At 42.8% G+C, this 23,107-nt stretch overlaps 1 protein-coding gene across 1 annotated transcript; it reads left to right on the top strand.

The window, feature by feature from the left end:
- The first annotated feature begins 334 nt into the window (after nt 1-334).
- Nucleotides 335-15,651, top strand: HSD17B2 (hydroxysteroid 17-beta dehydrogenase 2). Its single transcript, XM_019505476.1, has 5 exons — nt 335-831; nt 4,606-4,818; nt 5,117-5,302; nt 10,795-10,932; nt 13,024-15,651. The coding sequence occupies exons 1-5, from the start codon at nt 546-548 to the stop codon at nt 13,380-13,382; spliced, it is 1,182 nt and encodes a 393-aa protein (XP_019361021.1). The 5' UTR covers nt 335-545; the 3' UTR covers nt 13,383-15,651.
- The last annotated feature ends 7,456 nt before the right edge of the window (nt 15,652-23,107 follow it).

Genomic DNA, 23,107 nt, shown 5'->3' with positions numbered 1-23,107 from the left:
TGTTTTTGTACTAGGAAGAGTAAACATTGTGGACCTGATTTTCATCATGTGCCTGTGTAAATCAGAAGTACATCTGCTGATCTCAGCACACATTTCCCGTCCACCCTAAAGAGGAAATGCCCAGACAGACCTTAGTATCGTGGAAATTATTTGTCTATTTGGTAAAAGATCATTGAAGGATGGTAAAACATATAGCACATAAAGTGTCCTTTAGGCCAGGGCTTGCTGCATAGTGCCCCTTCCCTGCTGTCAATCATTATCCAACAGGTTTATGGTTCAGAAGGTGGAGCTGTCAGGCAATAAAAATAGGAGGTCAGAAGAGGAAGCGTTCTATTATTTATCCCATTGTCAGGGATGATTCAGATAATTCAGCTGTACGTTTTGTGATCTTTCACCATGCAACTTATTTATTCCACTCTCCTAAAGGGAGCCCCCTTTCTCTGCCCCACCCCCTTACCCTGTTCATATAACACACACTGCCTTTAGCAACACCTGCTTGCTATAGTGCTGGCTGTGTAGTGCCTGTGTCTGCCTTCTCCAGGAGAATGGGCACTTACATCTCTAAAGCTGACACTTCTGTTGCATTGCTCTACTTAAGTGTGACTGCATTTTTTGGAGGAACAGTTTTTTACAAAGCCAGGAAGAAGAAGATGGAGAAAGCAAATACATTTGTCTGTGGGCTCCTGCTACTCTCATTGGAAATCCTCTGTTTTGCTATGCTGAGAAGTTATGCAGGCTTGCTCCTGTTCTCTGGGGCATGTCTCATCTCTTACATTTGCTTACCTGTGCGATCCATGTTACCTGTGGACAACAAAGCTGTGCTGATCACAGGTAAGGGGGAATGGGCAAAGTTTGGGAAGTAAAAACTGGCACTTCTGTCTGACAGATAAGCTGTGCAAGTTCCTATTGTCAGCTCTTCATCACCTGTGCAATGCCATTATTTGGGCAGGTGAGTGGCTTTTGTTTTCTTTTCCAAACTCACATATCTTTTAGATGCTTTCATTCCTTTTCTCAGATTTTTTTCCAGGTTATAAAATGTTCTGCAGTCATTTAGGAAAATATCCTTTGTGCTATTGCTTTTAGTGCTTTATATTTTAAAAATAAATTATACAAATAGTTTTCTTTGCTACATTGAGAAATCTACGTCTGGTCTCATCCGGTTTCACTAGTGTTTACTGTTGAAATACGTAGCTTAATCCCCCTGATTTTAATAATTTAAAACTGAGCTTTAAAGTGGCAGGCATATTCCACTATTGCAACATTTTCAATACGTTGTAGGTCAAAACATGACTAACTCTAATTACACATTTAAGCTGTACATGGTTTAAAAAAGTAGACACTAGATTGATACAATATAGTAAAATATAGACGTATGCTATATGCATTATCTATTAACAACATTATTCATAGATGTTCTTAACTAACACAGGTTAAATGCAATGATACTAAAGAGTTTTGTTAATTTATAAAAGAAACTATGACCTGGTTTCTCTCTCCTGTTTTTTGTGAAATGTTTTTTTTTAGCACATTTTTAGTGTAAGCCATCTCGGGCATTGCTAATCTTAGCTTATTTTTTCATCCAGAGCGTTGGCTTGTATTGTTTGGAGTTGTCCATGTAGCTTATCGCTCTGAGAGTTTATACCAAGTGAGGAGTAGTCATTTTAATTTGGATTGACAGATGTCCACACTAGGGCTTCAAAGAAAAAGTTCAGTGACAGTGTCCGCAGCAAGTTTGCCTCCCCCATTTTAGCAGCTCAGCTAAGTTCTGCCCGCTGCATCCAGTCCTTGTTTGTCTGCTCTGATGTACCAAAAGAGGATAGATGTAAGCCAGGGGTAGCTAGAAAATGCATGCCTGCGGCAGAAGGCAGGAACTTGAATCTGATCAGGCAAAGCAACAGCCTGTGCTTGCACTGAGACAAGTCTCTCGGGAGTTGTTGTTTTTCTTTTCTTAAACTACCTTTTTGCAAGATGCTGGAAGGTAATGTTTCTTCAACAGCCAGCTTTCAGCGTCCCAGGAATCAGCTGTGCTTCGCTCCGTTTAGGTGCTCCCATGCCAATGCTTGATTGTCTTTACCCATAACTGGCTCAACCAGGATCTGCCCCACCTGTTGTCCTCTCTGTTCATTTGAATCACTTGTGTGATGATGCAGGGTCTCCTGCCACTCAGTTTTTAGCCCGGCTTTACCTAGTGGAGGGGAGGCCTGAGGCAGAGACTTAATTACCATTGCATTTCTTCTCCCTTTCTGAAACTACTGAGGAAAGTTGTTGGGTGCTGCTGGGTTTCCATGGAGGATGATGTTAGCTATGCACCCTTTGTCTTTCAGTTTAAAAAAATGCTTTGCTGTTTCTTTTGGGATGGATGATGACCTAAATGGCAGTACACACTTCCTTATGATTAGTTTAGCACGGCAATAGCTGTGAATGCTCCACTATGTATGTGAAGGATACTGTCTTTAGCACAGTCGTGCAACCACTTTCTCATGAGAGTAACTGCAGTCATGTGAATGGCTCCAATTGATCCACATCTCTCTATTGCTCCTGGCTGCAGGATGGAGCCCCTTTGCTGTATTTAAATAGAAAGCCTTTTGTGCACGGAGGATTTTATCACTTTCCTTTTTTTGCCCCGATTATTTTGCCACTGGAGAAACTTTTCTATAGATTCAAAGACCCGCATGGTCTGAAATGAGTGACGAAAATACTTAAACTGGGGGAAAGCTCTAAAACAGCAAAAGAAGGGAAGAGTTTTGTATCTTGGCATCTGGCCTTGCTTTCAGCATCACAATTTCTGATGATAAGTAGGAGTTAATGATGCTAGTAGTGGGATTAGTGGTAGATTTTCCATCTCTTGATGTACTGAAGACTGTCTTGGACGCCTTTGCGGAAAATCTGCTTTAGTCAGACACGAGTTTTAGGGCTTGCTAGAGGCACAACTGGAGCACAGCTGTGCTGTGGTAGGCAGCTAGCTCAGATGATCTAATGATCCCTTCTGGCCTTCAGATCTATGAAGCAAGCGGCAAAATTTCTTTTGAGGTCAGAGGCCTGGACATAGGTGAAAGTAATGCTGTATTTCCCCCTCATTGTTACAATCTCTGTCCATCTTTCCTTTGCACTTTACCTTTTCCTTCCTTCAAGGTATGTAGCAAAGGTCAGCTAATAATTAAGATAAGCATAGAGCCATGCACTGCATGTTTATACTTGCACAACAGGCTGGATAGGGTGAGAGGGGATGTGAAAGATGGCACAAAGAGGTTTTACCCTACCCCCACAAAAAATCCCCATTTGCCCAAAAGCTTGCAATTAAAGACCCGATGAAGGGTGTTTGTGCCTAAAAGCTTGCAATTAAAGAATTTCCTTTTCCTCTAGACCAGTGCGGCTACAACCTGGATACCTGTATGCCCTACTGACATTTGCAGAGTTTGTTTCCTTTGGGAATCCCAAGAATGTGTGCGTGCGTTGTGGGACAGGGGAGAGGGAGGGAGATTGTTTGCCTAAGAGAGATGGAAATCAGGTGTTACCTGAAGAGCTCTGGTGCATCTTCAGCAAACCAGGGATTTCGCAGAGGCCAAAAAGCATTTTACAAAGGGCTAATTCAGCAAGAGATGTTACCTTCTCAGAGCAGTTGACAGCAGGATTCAGTGCATACCCCCAGTTTATTTCAGCTTGCAATTCACTTTCTTTTCATCCTGAAGGAACACTGCCTAATGTAAAGGACCTAGGAGTCCTCAGACAGATAACATACGTGTTGAATTATGTTGCTGTGCAGGAACTGACTTGGGGTCTTTGCTATTGTGGAGATTTTAGGATCATGGCCATTTATAATAATAATGATGCACTTGCCATTTACATACGACTTGACATAGATGAATTTCCTCAAGCCTCCAGTGAGGTTGATAAGCAAGGAACGCTATTTCCATTTTACAAATGAGGAAACCGAGGCAGGGGAATTAAGTGATTTCTCCAAGGCCACTGTATGGATTGATACCAGGACCAAAACTAGGGAATTTCTTGGACTGTCTTTAGATTTCTAGATCATGCTGTTTTAGAAGCCTTTTATCTAATGGATTTCCATTACAGGCAACAGCCTGGCATAACCCATTGATTTCAAAGTACATAATTTCTTTGGGGCAGATGCAGCGTGCACAAATAGCGCAGATTTATAATGTGAAACATCCATGGTCAGTTCTCAGGCTGAGCTTGCCATTCAGCATGCAAAGGCTGACTTTCAACCCGTTTAGCACAGCTCCTACCAGCACAGCTTATTTGGCCTCACTTCCTTCTCCGGGTTCTTGTCCTTAAGGCAGTGTTTAACAAGGGAGGAAATGTCTTAGTTTCTCTTTGGCACCAAATTGCTGCTTCTCTTCCTTCCAAAGTCAGTGGAAGTTACTTCAAACACTTTTTCCTTGTTGCGTACTGCAATGCTCAAGTCCAAGAGGTGATGGAGTATGAGAGCGAAGGAAGGGTGGGAGTGGTGAACCCATTCGTGTTTTTCTCCAATAAAGTACTTCTTGTCCTATGAATGAGTGGGACTGCACAGCTATAACAACAAACGGACATTAAAGAAGCTGTATTTTGCCTAATGTGTCTTTCCAATTCTGGTGCTTTCAGGAAGTGATTCCGGGATTGGACACGCATTGGCGAAGCACCTGGATAATTTAGGTTTTGTTGTGTTTGCTGGGGTTTTGAACAAAGAAGGACCCGGGGCTGAAGCATTAAAAAGGAGCTGTTCCCAGAGACTTTCTGTCCTGCAGCTGGATATAACCAATCCCACACAGATAAGGGAAGCTTATCTTGCAGTTTCAGAGAAGGTACAAAATGCAGGTATGGTTTCTGTGCCGTTTTCTGCAGGTGGTGCATAGGCCTCTGTTTGCAAGGTGCATCCACTGTCTTGGCTGCAGTGTGGTCTGCATGGGATGTGTTACATGTTTCCCTTTCTAAGCCTCTGAGCCATCAGGGCCTGCCTATAATAACATAGCTCCCCGGCTTTGTTTTGGGTGGGCCATCCAAACCAAATTTGGGATATACAGTCTATATATATTTAAAACAATTTTGTGTCCCCCTTGTAACAGAGCAATTTATTTACTTCGTTTAATGATTGGCATTTCCTTGTCTTCTGCAGGATTATGGGGCATTGTTAACAATGCTGGGGTCCTGGGGTTGCCTGCAGATGGTGAACTGCTTCCCATGAGCATCTACAGGCAGTGTATGGATGTGAATTTCTTTGGCGCTGTGGAGGTATCCAAAATGTTCTTACCGTTACTTCGGAAATCCCAAGGGAGGCTTGTTAATATGTCCAGCATGGCAGGTGAGTTGAACTGAAGCTCCAAATTAATTCCATTTATGGTGCAGTGCAAATAATGAATAATGGCTGACCTGGAGGAAATTCTTGGACCAGGTTTTGGTCAACATATTGCTTAGCAAAATAATCCTCTGAAATCAATATTCGCTCATTATATCATTATCTACTGTAATGAACTGTCTCTCTTGTTCAGGTGACTGCCTATAGTAGCTAGGCATTAAAGAGGTTCAATAAAGATCACTTCTCTAGAAAGCTCTTGTTTTTCTCTCTTGTCCCAAAAGAAACTCGTACCAAAACGTAACGTGCTCAGGTCCAGAGTTGCAGATCTGAACCTGATAGTTTCCCCAAGAGACTTAAGTTTTCAAATGGACTGCTGAAATGTGTGCCAGCAGAATTGGAAACAGCTCCTGCTGTGTGTGCAGATCCTGTATTTGTGCATGGAGTTGCCTGTGTTGTCCTTTCATGCATGTATTTGAAATGGCAGCTTTGCATCAGCAGTGGTTATGGCTCAGGCCTCTGTATCTCTAGGGTAATAATGGAGTATGAATGACTTTCAGATGAGTGTGAGAGATCTGTCCAAGAAAATCAAAGGAGAGGATGTTTGGTTGACAATTCTTAACTTTAGAGCAGAAAAAGCAAATGCTACAACTGTTATCTACCTCTTGTAAACTTGTCAGATAAGTATTTAAGCTGCTGTGGTGTAACCCTTCTTTCCTAGGATTAAGAACAGATTGTGCAAAGTATAGCGTTAAACATTTACATCTTAATTGGTAGGACACATAATACCCCTCCTAGGGAATGGATGCCCGTTTCAGTCTGTACACTTTTCTGCAGTGCTTTCCAGAAATCCTGCCCTGCCTTCTGCCACCATGAACAGAGGAAGGAAGACAGTGCCATTAAAGTAGTCTAAACTCATGTGAAATAGGCCTTTACGTCATACCCCGAGTTAGCGTAGCCAGCTGGAAGAATCACTAAAGATGGAACCAAAGTTAGGAAATGTCGGCTGTCCGGCTGATTTCAGAGGCTTGGATGTAGACTGGCCCCTACGCTCCTGAGCAGGCCCAGCGGGGGCACGGTGCATTTTATGATCTTTGTTTTTTCCTTTACAGCTTTACAGGAGAAAAATACTTTGATTCACAGTCATGAAAAATTAAAAAAGCACCAGCAATGAGAGAGAAGAGAAATTCTGAATACAGCTAAACAAAGTATTTGACTTCCCAGCACCTTAGGTTCATAGTTTTGTGTTTCTTCTGTGATTAAAAAAAAGACAGGGTTTGGAGTCTAGGACTCTGCCAACAGATGGGAAAGGAAACTTGATTTTCAGCAGTCTTGATGTCAGACTAAAAATGGCGACTTTGTTTGTGCCCGGTCTGTACATATATCCTGCCTAATCTGAATTTAGGCTTCTAAGTCTACTTGCATGATAGATGGAGCTAATAGTCACCTTGAGTTTAAACTGCAAGCTGTTTCAAGAACCTTGGCTTTAATATTTTTGTCTCTTTATGCAGAATGGGTGATTAAAATATCTCACGTCCTTGACTGTTGTTTAAAAAGGAGGAGGGAAAAAAAAAAAGTTGTGTGGTAAAGTTATTTGCTGCAGGTCCCCCCTAACTCATGCGTGGAGCTGTACTCCAGTAGTCATGCTGAGACAAACATGACCCTGCCTAGCTTGAGCAACTGCTGTTGGCTTTTGAATTTTGTATGCATACATTTGGAAACTGGGTGACAAAGGTGATATATGTAAATGCTGAGGTACATGGTGAAATTCTGATCAACTTTAGCTGGGTTTGGCTCAGGTACATAATCCGATTGCAATTCTGGCCTCACCGGAGCCAGTAGGAATTTTTGCCACTGATTTCAATTAAACCCATTTTTTATTCTCTCGTTTTGAGGACATCTCCACAAGTGGGACTGTTTTTTTTTTCCTCAGGGGCAAGTAGCAGCGGCACATATATTTGTGCTGCTGCTAGTTGTCCCTGGGCACGCCTCTGCACGCACACTCTGGTGCGTGGCAAATTGCCCCTGGTGGGGTAGGGAAGGCTGGGGCCAGCACCTGGGCAGGCCCCAGCCACCTTACTGGGAGCTCTGGGGCCTCCTGAGGCTGCAACAGTGGTGATTTGGGTGTGCAGAGCCTACTGCTAGTGGGCGTGCAGAGCCTGATGCTGCCACGTGCACGGATCTCCTAGTGTCAGAAAAACTGCTGCACTGCTACGAGATGCGCTGGTGGAGACGTGCCCCTTTTTGTCCAGCTTTTTTAGCAGATGCACTAAACTCCTCAACAGACTCTTTTTTTTCCCAGGTCATAATTTCACAAATTTAAAGTATTATGGTTTTCCAATGAAAGAGACCAGTGCTTTGGGAACGGTAAAACCGTCTATTCTTTCATGTGGATGATCACCTAAGATCTGCTGGGCAGTGAGAACAGGAGTGGAAATAGGGTCCAGCAGCTACTAACTAAGGATTGAGAACTCCTTCAACACATTGACTGCCTGATGGAGGATCCCTAAAGACCAGTTTAAGGCTTGCCATAATGGTTGGTTTAAAAATGTTCACCTTTACCTTGTGTTGGCTGATCTGACCTCCGTTTTCAATGTAACAGCCATAAGATTTAAGACAAGTAGGGTTAAGGAAGCCACCTAAGAACAATGCGTGACAAACTGATGTCATCGTGTCTGTCTGTGATAATCACAAAGCAAGTTGCCTAGCTGGTTTATTGTTTTAAGCAGCAAGGAGCCATGCACACAACATGTTTGCAATTGTGTAAGTTAAAACAGTGTACAAAAGCTGAGGTAAGTTACTCCAAAACCTGAAGTGGACAGTCTACTGGTTATCCTAGAGTAGTCATGGCAGTAGGTGATACTATAGTACTTTGCCACTAGGGCTATGTACAGACATTCAAAAAGTCCAAGGCAGAATTGATCTAAGTTGCGTGGTCTTCTGTAAGTGGCATTGTTTAGATCAGTAGTGAACAAAACACACGGTTGCCGTTTGGTTGTGGGGGGGGGGGGAAGCAGCAAATCTTAGACCTGGTTCTGCCATTTTTAAACCAGTCTGTGTGACGAACTTCTCTTCTGCTAGACTGTTTTTGTGTGCTGAACTTCTGTACAGGCTGCCTGCCAATCGCCTATACCAGTGAAAGTGTAATGTCTGTACTTGGCCAAGGTGGCAGGGGAACTGGTAATGCTTATTAGTATTGAGCAAATGGCTATTTTAGGGAAAATCCATACTGGATTCTAGTTCGTTGCACTAGTGCAGGGCTGCGCATTGTGTGGTCACTCTTTATTTATGTACCCAAGCCCTAAGCAAAGAGCTGGGGCCTTTTAGTTCATTCAGCTATACTCTTCTCCCTACGTCACCTCAACAGAAATGATTGCTATTACAGCCTTAATTTTGCTCTACAATCTTCAGTGTTTGTCACCACAGTGTATACTTTACCTTACGGTTTTTAGTGCCTACGTTTAATGGAATCTGAAGTATTTTGTTGGCAACAGAAACCTCACAAATCAGTTTTACACTTTCAAATCTGGCATCCAGCTTTGTGTTCTCCGTCTATTACAGACACAAATGATAGAAAGCAGGCACCAACATGTTTTATGAGCACAATGTTTGCACGGCATGTGTGCTCAGGTAGATGTCAGGATCCTTATCGCTTATGCCCAGAATTGATTTCTGGCAGAAAATGAAAAGGTTCCCAACCCCTAATAATTTGACCTTGCTGGGGTTCTTAAATGCTCCTGCTTTTACACATGGCCAGTCTTAGTAAATGCCTTTCCTTTTATTGCAGCGTGTGACTCTGTTAGTAAAATATTAGCTGAGGAGCTGGTGAAATCTCATTCTGCATGGCGTCCTCCTGTGTTCCTCGTGGTAATTTAACTAGATGTGAGGTTAGCCTGACCTCAAAGGAAAGGAATAATCGGTTTAAATGAGGATGACTTAGAATGAATTCACATCTACATGAAAGCAGAATTGTGTAATTTTAAAAGAACATTTTCCCTCCTCTTCCCCCGCCTCCCTTGAGGCTAACGTGATTCTGGTCATTGCAGTAAGGAGCTGAGTAGTTGATTTGACTCGAGCAGTTTATATTAAATCTGTTTTGAATCAGTATATTTTCCTTCAAACGATTGAATTGGCCCTTTAATAACATAATACATAGGAATATAATAATTGAATGGACTGAATGTACCAGCGAGAGTAATTATACAAACTGGGAGAGGGCTGACCTTGATGGCTTTACAGGAAGGTGGCTACCCTGTCAACTTCTGCTTGCCGACCCTCTCCTTTGCACTATGGAAAGACTGGCCTGTGGAGACGGAAGTCTCTGAGTGAAGGGAGTTGACGATTTTCTACCAAAATGTTTTTTGACCAAAGGAGAGTCCCTTTTCATCCTAAAGGAAACCTGTACAACCTGTTTTCCCCCCTCCAAAACCTCCATTATTTTGGTTTAATATTTATTCTTTTGCATTTCTTTAGATATTTTTTTCTACAGAATACACGTGCCCTTTCCCGCTTGCACATGCAATACTCTGTTTTGTTCAATGGATCCATTCCTATGGCCAGATCAAACTGAAAAACTGCCTTCTGGGGCCAGCAGCCTGGCTCATGTAGTCAATCTTTTGTCTTTCTGACTTCTGGTGAATTGGTGGTTTCCAGTTGAGCTAAGTTTGGTTTGGCCTAAAAGCGCTGACCAAACCAAACTTTGGTCAACTTTGGTGTACCTCCCATCTCCCCATCAATTATCTCTTTGTTTGTCTTCATACAACTGGAACTGAGACTGTGTAACTTGTGGTAGCTATTATTAGGGGCCTACCTAAATTGTGGTTTCATGGATTTCACGGAAACTGCCCCAAATAGCGTTGCGCTCAGTCACTGGAAAATCCAGCACTGTCTGCGATTTCCTGCAAAATCAACCAAAAAAAAAAGTGGTAGGTAGGCTGAGTGAAGGCGCCTTCTGCCAATCAGCGGCAAGGGGCAGGGCTGCTGGGACCCTCCGCCAATCAGCAGAGGGGCAGGGCCACTGTGAAATGCCCATGAAATCAGCTCTACCTGCTGCAAACGGACCATGAAATCCCGTTGTCTTGCCATGACTTAGGTATGCCCCTAGGTATCACATATGACAGAGATTTCAAATCTCTCTTCTCATTTTGAACTGTTCTGCTTTTCCCAGCCACAGCTGCAGAACAAAACTCCATTACTTAATTATTTACACCATGGAACGTGTTGCCTGCATGACTGCTGTTTCTGAACCCCAGAAATGCAATACAATTGACCTTTTTAATGCAAAAAAAAAAAAAAAAAAGTAACTCCGGAGCAGATGTTACAGACTTCAGTATTTTTCAGTTATTGCTAACTTTGCTAAGTGTGGTGTGTGTGTTTTTGGAAAACACTATATGATTTCTTTGACTCCTTGTGCTTCACTGCACTGAGATCAGCATAATAAAGCCTCGGTAGCCTGGGAAGAGCTTGAGTCCAACTTTATCATGTTTATATTACTCCTGCAGGAGGTGTCCCAATGCCGAGGCTCGCTGCATACAGTGCATCCAAAGCAGCTCTGTCCATGTTTTCTGGAGTTATGAGGCAGGAGCTTTCCAAATGGGGAATTAAAGTGGCGGTACTTCATCCATCAGGCTTCAGGACATGTAGGTATTTGACATTTCAGCTAGTTCTCCTCCCTCCTCAAGACTTTTCCCTATAGACCAATCTCCTCAAGCAGGAGTTTGAATGATTCTCAGCTGTCATGGTTCCTTCCCATCCTTCACTTTTATTACTCAGATAAAGTCTTAGATTGCAAAAGTGACCAAGAAACTGTAAACGCCCCCTCCATTGGTAGTGCCTGACTCTTTTTTTTTTTTTTGTTTGCGTCTAGAGCAGTGGTTTTCAGCCTCTGCTCTGTGTACCCCTCTGGGCCGACAGACTATGCGTAAGGGGTCAAACGTCTGTGAATACCCACACTTACAATTCAAAGGGGCTGCACCTTCATTTGAAATGTTTTAGGGATTTGGCTATGGAAAAAGGTTGAAAACCATCGGTCTAGATGGAGAGTATTTAAGCAAAGATCCTTATTGAGGAATGAGTGAAAGCCTTGGTTTACCTTTCACAGTATTGGGCACCGTTTCCCTTTGAAATCGGTCAGCCAGTCATTTTGACTGATTCTGATGGTTCTTCTCTCTTGTTTGAACTGCCTTGCCACACGTGAAAACCAGACTTCACTATCAGCTTGACTGTAGTAGAGCTTATGGTTTCCTGACTTGAGAACGTCAAAACTCACCCCCCCACAATATCCACTCCACCCTGTCAAACTGCTTTCCAGGGGCCCTGGTGCTGTGCCATCTGTCATTGTCCGCAGGTGGTACTCATTTTTATTAAGCAACTGAAGCTTTGTGTTTCCCAATACCCCTTTCAACTCTGAATTCTTTTCCCCATAAAGAATAAAGACTATTTTCTACAGAAGTTTTCATTGCTAACTGACAACCAGTCTGGCTAGAAACCTTTAATATTTAAACACTGTAGAGAGTGGGCTCTCCAGAGCACAGGAAACAACTCTGGAAAGACATTCTGAGGAGGCTGGTATTCCCATTCCCTAGATATTCCTATTCTGGCAGTGAGTTGAAAGCATTCATCCCTAGCACTTTCTCGTAGCACAATTGTGTCTACAGTCTTTTTTAAAAAAGCTTTGTATACAAGCCTGACTTAGCCAGCTCCATGTAAAACAACTTACTGGAAATGTTCTTCAAAGATTTCATTCCAAAATATCTACCATATTTCACTGTCTTTGTCTATGGTTTGTTAGGAAAGTATAACTTAAAACAGAATGAACTCCTTCTTCTCTCAACCTGTCCTGTGCAGTAGGACGCTCTTACTTCATGGTATCGTGTTGTCTTGGGAGTGTAACTTCTGTTGTCATGAGAGAGGTTCTGAGTAAAGTTTTTAAGACCTCTAAGGAGGCAAGGTCCCACACCAGATGTCACCATTTGAACGGTATTTGGGCACTTAAAAATGCAACGAGTGCCCAACTCCCGGTAATTTTGTTTTATGTCTATCTACGATGGGAATACCAGTCGTTGCCTATCTGCACCTTTAGGTACCTAACTACAATTAGTTGTCTTCCATGAAAGGTAAGGGGAATTAGGATTCTGAGTGTTTACATCATCTCTGAGAGCAGAGTTTAGCACTTCTCTAATGGACAACAATTGTGTTGGTGAACAGGTTTCCCGATTTTTGGTCCTTTGGTCCTGGTTTTAAACAAAAAGGTGTCCCCTTCGCAACCCCGTTACCCTAGTCAATTTTGCTAGGCATCATAACATCCTTGTTAATCTCAGTGGAAAGGACAAGGGCAGACTAGGCCATGGAGAATGAACTAATCTCTATGCATAGAGGCAATCTCTTCAGGTCATGGTTGATATCAGAAATGTTTATGTAACCTTGAGACTTGCACATATTTGAATCTGTTGGGTTTTTTTCCCCCCCTTCTCCAAGAATGTGTATAGTGTATCTTGTCTCCTCTTAAGATAGGCATGACAAATCTAGCTGTAACGTAGCCAGATTTTTTTGTGTGCGGTTTAATCATTTCAATCAGCAGCAGCTTTTTTGTTTTTGATGCAGTTGGGTACATAGAACAACTGTGTTAAACCGGGGGGGGGGGGATGACAACGTTTGTATTCACCAGTTGAACTGGATTGTCAAAGTACTGTACAATGCTGCGTTACTCACCTCCCAGGTGGTTGTTCCAGGCATACAAGGCACACCCGAGCTGTGGGATAAGCAAGAAAAGCACCTGATGGAGAATCTCATGCCGGACGTGAAGACAGATTATGGTGAAGACTACATTCTAGCACTGAAAAATTTCCTGCTGCACATGCCTAGCTCTTGTGGCTCTGATCTCTCCCCGCTCCTAGATGATGTTCTCGATGCTTTATTGGCAAAGAGTCCACACGGTTTATATACTCCGGGCAAAAACGCCTACTTAGCTCTGTGTATCTTTTGCTACTTTCCTCTCTGGTTTTACGACTTTTTCATCGGTAAATCACTGTGTGTCAAGATTTTACCTAGAGCTTTGAGGGCATCGGAGTCTAAAAGCAAGAACACGTAGGCGCTTGGAAACACAAGTCGGTATTTTAACTTCTACTGTGAGTTAATGAAGTGCTGTGTTAGGAAGTTTGCTTAACATGGCCCTTTGCTTATTAAATTACATTTATGCTGCTGAATGAATGGGAGCGAAGTGTAGTTTTGAAGATTTAAATTTATTTTAAAATTCATGAAAAGCGGTGGACGGACAGCACTAGGAAGTAAATGCCTCCAAATACACACTGCCTTGACACTAGCAATGCAAGCTTCTCGCACACTGCCTGCCTTTTCTCTCTGGGGAAACAAGGGGCTACTTCAGTCTCCATGTGCATTCAGTCCATCACCCTTTGGCTGGGGCTAGGTACAGGCATTCAAAAAGCCCAAAGCAGAATTAATTTAAGCTGCAAGGTTTTCTGTGGGCGGCATAGTTTAGGTAGGTAGTGAACAGAGCACACATTTGCCGTCTGGTGGGGGTGCAAACCTTAGGCCAGGTTTTGCCATTTTTAACCAATTTATGTGTGCTGAACTTCTGTTCTGCTGTGGGTATAGACCGGTGTCTGATCACTTCGTGGTAAAAGTGTCATGTCTGTATCTGGCTTGAGTGTCCTTCGTCCTACCAGCAAAAGCAGAACTTCGCAAAGTGGATTAAGGATCCACAAAATATCCCAAAAGTACTATTGGTATGTCGCGATCCATCCTGACATTCCCAGACAGGGGAATAAAACCCCACCTCATACACTAGCAGTCTTTCAATGTGGCTTCTGAAATGGTGAAGCCCGTGGAGATGGACCACCTACCTGGTACTGCCCTGCGCTCTGACACAGCTGAGCGGAGAGAGGCTCCGATTTTCTAAGGAACCCATGCGATGGGCATGTTTATCGTGAGAGCCGAACATTTCAGCCTGTCTAACCCAATGGCTGGTTTTCGGTGAACAAAGCTTAGAATTGGAGCATGCATAAAATTGGGCGTAAATCTGTATAGTGGGATGATATCAGGTTCTGTTTGGGTGCTTCTCTAGAAGTTACAAGAAGATAAGACCTGTGCTCCTAAAAGATTTGATTGCCCACGTTGTATAATAGTTATAGAACCGGTAGTGCTCAGATTAAAAAAAACCCAACAATTATGTGACACAGTACTTACTGCATGAGCCTGCTAAAAACACCCGCACTGCCTTTCAGTTTTGCTATGTTACTTGCCTGTAAGCAAGCGCGTATTTTTTTCTCCACTTTGAATTCCTAGGTAGCGGTAGGCTTTATTTTTCTGCATAGCATGGCCAGTGGGCTAGGTGCTTTCCAGACATTCCACATTTTTTTTTCCTTGAAGGATTTAAGGTCTAAGTAGGTGCCCTATTCTTTTTCTTTCTCTTTTAATAACAACGTGTTTAGGAAGTTTTAATAGATGTATGCTTTGATGCACCACCCAAGATGAGGCAATAATCATGATAACACTAATTTTATTTGAGTCTTGGAGATGCATCATGCCGCTATATAATCAACTCTTTCCATTTAGCAGGTTGTTGAAGTGGAGATGTTCTTCTCACTTCTCACTTTGATGCTTGCTGAGTTTTTTTAACATTCAAATTGGAGCATAGAGAGCTTTTAAAAGCTGGGGAGAGATATGAGCCAGCTGTTCACCAAATAAACATATTTAGCTATCAAAATGGATTTTTAAGTTTGTGATGACAACAGTCCCTTCAAATTGGGTATTACGTTTTTTAGCTTCCTAGAAAAGCTGATTTATGTAGAAAGCTAACTTCAATAAAGCCTGTGGCTTCTAGTGAGCTAGGGAACACAATGTCTGTCTCATTGACATCCATTCTTGAGCACAACTTTTCTAATGTTTGCAAACAACATGGCGACAAAAGGATTTCCCTCGACAAACTGCCTGGAAGGAAGGAGCTTGGAGCTGTAGGGATGGAAAAAAGGATTGGCAACTTCAGGCTACAGCATGGTCAACGAATTTTTTTACGCTACTATTTCTATAAAATCTCACACCAGTCAGGTTAAAATATGTGTATGGTGTGAATGTGGTTAAATGCTGGTTGAAGAGGAGAGCTTCTGAATGTCATGGGTATGTCCAGTCATTAGAAAACATACAAAATGTGGTATTACAAATTGTTGTATATTTATTACTAAGCGATCTCTTGGGAGCTGCCTGAGACTTCTACTTTCTTTCCATTCTGATGAGTAGACTTCCACTCTCACTGAATATGAATGGTTGGACTGAAGATATGTACAATTACTGAATAAATTGAATGAATGAAAAAGGAATAATAAAGTCACTTGTCTTTCCAAGGCTCGCTTTTCCTTGGTTAACTCTTCCATCTTTACAGAAAACTTGACTGATGGCAACCATGGGACATTTTTCACTCTAGTTGTTTATTCAAAGTGCTTTCCAGACTTCATAGTACACTTGCAGCTCTCCATGCACTTAATGGTCCTGCTCTTGCTTTATTGAATTTCATGGGAGACTTGCCAAAGTTTTAGTGAAAGTAGGAGTCGTTCACATGAATCACGTCCTCCATGATTAGAAGAGTCGTCATTTTTTTCCTTTCTGTCAATTTGGTCTCAGAGGGGCTTTTCTTTAGTGGACTTGGCCCAGCAGAGTAAGTCAACCTGGCTAGGATTATACAGCTAGGTCCTCTGTATAGGAAATAATGGGTGTGTCTAAATGTGCCAATTTAAGGCTCATTAGCCATTTTTAAGGTGCATTAAGGGTGCAGGTCTGCATGTGAGCATCCTTGATGTGCTTTAAAAATGGCTTTTTTAGGCTATTTGCACCTAAATTTGATACCTGCAAAAGCGGGTATCAAATTTGGCCACAAATAGCTGAAGCGCCTGCCTTAACACACATGCAGGTGTACGAAGGCACACTAACACTGTGTGTGTTGATTGCCTTAGGACTAAACTTTAGTCCCAAGTCATCCTGCACACCATGTTAATGCCCTTTAGCATGTGCACGTATAAATGCGCGCCTAAATCACCTTAATGCACATTAGGCAAATGCATATTAAGTTTAGGCACGCATAAAAGTGCATGTAGACATGCCCAGTGAGAGGAAGGTGCTCTGAGGGGTAGCTGAGAAAGCCCAGTGGCAGCCATTAGGAAATATGAAACACAGGGCTGTGTCTGAATTTCTCACTCCTCTTCCACCCGTCTCAGGCCATGCAGTAGGTAACTCTAGTATAGTCGCAGTCCACAATGCCTAGTTTTGCTTCTGATGTAGGCACTGGTGGTGGTGATAGTGTTGCCCATCAGCTGAGTAGTTAGGACGCTCATCCAGACAGTGGGAGACCTGGGGGGGATCTGAATCTACATCACTGACTTCCTAGGAGAGGGCCCTAACCACTAGGCTATGGGATAGGCCTTCCTGTTGCAGCTGAACCAGGCAGGAATCAGAAGGGAAGGAACAAAAGCAAAAGAGAGCTTAGTGAATATTGCACTACCTGGGAAAGGGGAGTCTTGGGTTCAGGTCCCTACTTTGTGCACGAGTGTGTGTGTGTGTGTGTGTGTGTGTGTGAAATTGCATAGAGAGCTGGGAACAAGCACAAGGAAGCACGTCCTCATAGCCTAGCAGGTAGGGTACTTGGCTGCAAGAGGGGAAAAGTACAGATCTCGTCCCTGCTGCTTGGATTCTTAGTGCATTTTTATTAAAATCTGTATATAATCTGCCTGTGTAAAATGTGTGTATGTAAAAGATATATGTCCTGTTAATATCTAAATCTAGACACCTAAACACCTGCTGCCCATCAGGTGAGCATTACAGCAGCCCTGTGTCAGAGGGGGGTGGTTAAATATTGCAGAGAACAAGAAAAGACCGTACTGATTTCAAGCCCTGCCAGGTTTAAGAGGTGTTGGAGTGACAAGTAAGGTCAACAAGCCCTTTTTCCTGAGTGTTTGAGCCCTTGGGCAATGTCTTTACACCTGCCCATTTCCCATAGCTTTGAGACAAATTCTGTTTCAACAGCTATTACTTTGTTTAAGGGCTGGTTTTGGAAGAGTTGTACAAGTAAACAGGTAAATCCACAAAAGGTACCTGGCCATGGTGCTGCAAGGTGTGAAGACGAAGCCAACTAAATGTTTACGATCCATTGTGACATGGCAGTACTTGGCAATTGGGTTAGTAAATGAACGTATAAACATAGGGCAGATCTCACCTTCACGCAGAACATGGTACTGTGTCACTACACCTGAGTGAAGTGTTCACCTGCTGATGTGAAAAGGAGTTTTGGAGACAAAAAACAGAGCATCAAATCAGGCATGGAGCAGAAAGCAGAGCAGCAGCTTGGTCAGGGAGCATGGAATAAAATCAGAGCCTCAGAAAGGGCAACAGAAAGGGATCAGAGGGGCACTCTGGGATTTGTGGCACATCTGCCAAAAAGGTTGCCCCTGCCCACTGATCTATTAAATAATTTGTCTCAGCTATATACAGCAAAGACAGCTTAATAAGCCAAATAGTTTGTATAGACAAGATGCCTTGGAATAAGCACTGGGAGTCTGTCTAGATTTGAGACAAAGGTGCATCTTTCCCCTGGGCCTGATGACATTTTGCCCAGGGCTGGTAGACTAGTTCGAGCTGGTGATAGAGGCTAACTGCGGTCCCCAAACGAGGCAGAGCATTCAAGTGGAAGATGACCTCTCTCATGAGAGTGCAAAGAAACCCAGTGATTAACAGAACAGCTGCTGTTGCCCTGAGAAAGTAGGCTGAAGGAATAAGAGATTCAAGTTAATCAGTCATGCAGCCATCAGGAAGTAAGTTGACAGATCAGATTATAAGGAGGCTCAAGTTCAGCCATTCCTGCAGAAACGCGTCATCACCAGCTCTATTGCTGCCTGGACAGTTGACACTACACTGCAGATATTTCAATAACCACATTTCATTTTGTTTAATGAAATCTTCATATTTTCCCAAGCAGGAAGCAACTGTGACCACCTGAAACCTGAAATCCTGCTCCTGCCTTTGTTTCAAGGTAATTTGCACCATCACAGATCCTTGCAGGAGATGAGAGGCTCCAGACCAGCAATGAGCTGCCCAGAGGAGTTTTCCATCTATTACCTCCTCTGTGAAATCCTCCGGAATATAAACTTTCTTTTCTACCCAGGAAGACTTTTACAATCTTTTCTCCAGCGCCTCATGAAGGATGTTTGTGCCCAAAAGCTTGCAATTCAAGATTTTTTTTAGCAATAATCTTGTTGGTCTCATCTCTACTACAAGTCCTGATTGCCTTTTCAATAGCCATTGCATTTCCATTTCTGCTGAAGATTAAGAGGTGTTTGCTAGTCATTTATAGTTATGTTCAGGCAACCCAGAGGTGGTGTGGGGAGAGGCAGGGGTCTGTCCATGGTAATCAATTTAATGGCTTGAATTTTTGGAGCTGTGCCCCAAAACATAGATCAAGAATCTGACACTGTTGTAAAAGAAGGCAAATATTCAAACCCTCCAGCGAGGTAACTGTTAAGTCATGCTTTATAGATCATTGTAACTTTAATGATTCTAGGCTTCCTGCAAAGAGTTAATTATAGCAGTTAAAAACTACAGCCTACCCAAGTTTTATGCCATGGCTGAAACATCCAGTTGGGAGTTGCCTTTAGCGCTCATGAAAGAAGAGCACAGAGACAGTAATTATCATATAAAGCCAAAAAGTTCAGTCTCTCCAACCCAAAACGATGAGACTTTTTCAGCAGGGGATGGGTTACTGGCCTAACCCTCAGGTTCACTTCCATTGATGCTGAAATGAAGCCCTTCATCCTGTCAAGATAGATGAAGGTGAGCCCATGAATTTTATGGTGTGTGGTTCTTCAAGCAGGTCTTGTAAAGGAGTGAGTTCTGGTTTTGCATGGCCACACTTTATAATAGATCTGGACTGGAACTTGCCTTGGAATTTCTTCCTGTCCTCTAATGCTCAGATTGAAACATCAATTTGGTCTATGGCCGGTGAGGATGGGAGAGGTGGGACAGATAAGCTCATGAGGTCTTTTCCAGCCCTACTTTTCTATGATGCACTGACTATCAGGTTGAGGGATGTGGACAAGGGGCTGCCTGAATTATTTTTTATAGATACTTTTTTAAAAATAATGTTTTTTGGAACATTTTTCTGAGAAATGGCCCCGTGTCAAAGATTCTCTGCTGCAATACATGAGGATCTCTGAGCAATACATACACCATTGAGTAATATGTGGATACACAGATACTGGACACACTAGAAACAAAAGAGAACCCGCCAATACAATTATTGCCTGCCTTGTCTACCAGGACACAGACTCTTTGGGGCAGGCCATGGATGCGGGGCAGATCCTGCAAGTCCAGTCTGTACAGGCAAGCGGGACAAAGACCGTGTCTTTGCGGTGAGCTTACCATCCTTGAGTGACTGCTGCATGTGCACTGTGCTGCTCTGGGCAGGCTGCTTCCCCAACTGAAAGCACTGAAGCCACACTGGGTTGACACCAATTAGCAGGGTAATTATAATTAGAATGAGGCTCATTAGTGCGGTGCTAATTAGCCTACCAGAAAAATCCTGTAGCTATGGCTATACTGCCTAGAACACAGCCTGCTTAATGTTACCTGGAACCATCTATTGCTAAGCATGTTGTCTAGTAATTTAGCAATGTTAAGACAAGATATGATGTCCAAGAGGTTTAAGATGAGTCCTTGTCTCCAGACTGTATCATATGTAGTCTGAGAGATCAAGGAAAACAGCTACAGGTTTTAGTGACTTTTCAAAGCCATTTTCTATATTGGCAGTCAGGGCCACTATTTGATCACAACATCCTCTGTCGGGTTGAAACCCTGCTTGCTCAGGGGGAATATGCTCACTTATGGTCTGAAAAAGTCTAGTAAGAGCAGACTTACATTGAACAATGGGCCCCTGTGGGGATCAGTCCTTGCACCTCTGCTCTTTAATTTTTACATTCATGACCTCCAGAAACATTCATATATGCGGATGACCTAGCTCTTGTTACACAACAATCTTGTTTCTCCAGAGCAGAAGCAATAGTTGCATCTGATCTGGAGACTTTAGATACCTACTTTAAATGGCACCTGCGCCCCAACCTGGGAAAACAGAAGTGTCTACATATCACTTGAACACCAAACACGCTCATTATCAACCCGTTGCTGTTTTCAGAAAGCAGTTTCTATGTTATCGCAGTACTTCTGAATATTTAGGGTGGAACACTGTTCGATACAAATCACTTAACTATTACAGCAGAGGAGTTAAAAGTCTGTCATTTGCTCCAGAAACTCACTGGGACTTTTTGGGGAGCTGATGCTGGTGCAGAGAGAACAACAGCTTTAGTGCTGGAGTACCGTGCCTCAGTCTGGTTAGACAGTGCTCATGCTGATAAGGTTGACATACAACTCAACCAAGCAATGTGAATTATCACAGGAACAATTCGATCTATTCCTCGTCAGTGGCTCTCTATTCTTGGTAACATACATCCCCTCCATTAAGAAGAACAAATGCCTTCACTAAATTATGGACTAAAATAAAAAATTACCCACAGCTGCCTATACACAAAGATCTCTTAAACTGACTGCGTCCAAGATTAAAATCTGGACATCCTGCTTGAAGAACAGTAATTCAACTGGAACAAGACTCATTTAACATCCAAGATGCCTGGATGCAAGAGTGGCTCAATTCACTCCACCTAATACAGAAATTATTATTAAAAATCCCTCCGTTAGACCATCTGGCTTTGATCTCCCTAGACATCTTTGGTCTTTTCTAAACAGAATTAGGACAGGGCACGGCAGATATGTAATTCGGCTACGTCGATGGGGCTGGACTAGCTCACCAAACTGTGACTGTGGCGCTCCTTTTCAAATTTTGCAACACATCATCTCTGAATGTCCTTGTCGTGCGTTTAATGGAACGCTATTGGGTCTGCACAGTATTACACCGGAGGCAATTAGTTGGTTGCCAAATTTGGACATAAAATTGTCACTATATTTCTCCAGGTGGTGAATAATCTGATTGTAGAAAGAAATGAGGTTGGTCTGACAGTGAGCGCACATGTGCATCAGATCTGTCCTAAACCAGAAGCATTTTTGCATGGAGCAGTGTGAGAAGATACACAGACAGATTAGGCATCTGCATTTCTGTGTTTCACCTACCTGACACCTAAACATTGACCCACCATTTTTACTTCTTCCAGCTGCTTCATCTGCCTTCACTGATGTGGGTCAGCAAAGCTGGTTTGGAGATGGAGATCTCTGCTAGCTAGTGATGGGGTGGAGATCTCTCTCCAGCCAAAGGCAAAACTGTTCTTGTATGGTTTATACTGTGGCAAGCTCCCAAAGCTAAAATGCAAACTAAAAGCCCCAACAGTGATGGGTATTTTAACCTCATGGCCTTTAACAGCATCATTTTCACCCTCTAGAAAATCAGGGGAAAGATTACTAGGATTACTAACAAATGTAGTTAGGGTGATTGCTAACAAACAAGCATAAGAATGATGTAGCTGTGATGGTCCAGAAATTATGCAAGAGACAAGGATTTCTAAGGGTGATATCTTTTATTGGAACAACAAGGCAGATAGGATAAACTAAGACAAACTTTTGAATGCAAGACAGTCTTTGTCAGGTCTGAAGAAGGATGTCTTGCATTCGAAAGCTCAGCCCTACACAATCAACCCTGCCATGCAACTGCAAAGTGTTGCACCATCACTTGCCACAGCTAAAGCAGAGAGACCAGGGTGGTCCGGGCTCAGCTGCTGCAAGGGTTGCTATGGGTTCAGAACGATACCAATTACCTGGGCTTCTTATCCCAGGTGCGTATACTCCTCAATTATCAATTCTGAGTACCTCTTACTATACATGCAACCATTTTCAAGGAATAAGGCTGCGGTTGTTTTAGACCCTTTTAAGAGTATAGTTTCTGCTACTTGAGCGTTTGGTATGAAGTCGTTTAAGCAATCTAAAGCAATTAGGTCACGCTGTAATTTGAGAGTGTTTTAGGTCTATTTCCTCTTACAAAAGAGTTGAGAATATGGCATTATTTATTAACATGTAAAATGACCTAGATTTCTGTCTGACCATATTTGGTTAGCAAAGACCCACTATCATTTCAATGGGCTCCTAACTGATTACTTGTAATTCGTTTTTTTTTCCTTGCTGAAAGGCAAAACATCAAGTTATTGCAACTGTTACTTTTAACTATTGTTAAAGGAGGCAGAGTCCTGGTAATTGCTTTCTGGCTAGAGCTCCTACTGATGGCCTTGACTAGCAATGGATTTTTTTATTATTTTTTTACCCTTAAGTTGCAGAAAATTTGTTTTTCCAGGAACTCTTATCAGGTGCAAAGTGAAACAGGGTTTTGGCTCTTACCCTAGCACGCTAGCTACTCCACCCTCGCTTTCTTTGTGGGTACTCAGCGTGCCATGCTAAGTCCACAGAACTTATCTGTGTTTTGAAACAGGACTAAGCTACCTGAACCTTAGCACGCCCATTGCATGCCAAAAGCATTGACATCTGGGACTTAAACTGAAGTAGCTAGTGCTTTGTGAATACTGACTTATTTAATCTGCACTAACTCTTTGCCAAGATCCTTGGAGCACATTGATGCTTCCTCTGTGTCATGCCCAACACTGCCAGGGAGGAACGCTCCTGCCCAGTGCCTGCCTGGGCTAGGGCAGTCGTTTCCAAATGTGCCTAGAGACTAGGGTGGATACTTAGGGTTTCTCTAATACAGTTACATGGCCTCATTGCTGGGGTTGGGCATGGGCTGATTGTGAGCAAGTGGGTAGGAGGTGC

Source organism: Gavialis gangeticus, unplaced genomic scaffold (genome assembly GCF_001723915.1).
Source record: "Gavialis gangeticus isolate Ggan-Ray unplaced genomic scaffold, GavGan_comp1, whole genome shotgun sequence".
Lineage (NCBI taxonomy): Eukaryota > Metazoa > Chordata > Crocodylia > Gavialidae > Gavialis > Gavialis gangeticus.
Note: the sequence above shows the minus strand (reverse complement) of the source record. Positions and strands in the feature narration are given on the sequence as shown.

Coding starts and splice junctions, on each gene's coding strand:
- HSD17B2 (XM_019505476.1), top strand. CDS start 546: ATGGGCACTTACATCTCTAAAGCTGACACTTCTGTTGCATTGCTCTAC. Junction 832..4,605: donor CAAAGCTGTGCTGATCACAG/GTAAGGGGGAAT, acceptor TGGTGCTTTCAG/GAAGTGATTCCGGGATTGGA. Junction 4,819..5,116: donor AGAGAAGGTACAAAATGCAG/GTATGGTTTCTG, acceptor TGTCTTCTGCAG/GATTATGGGGCATTGTTAAC.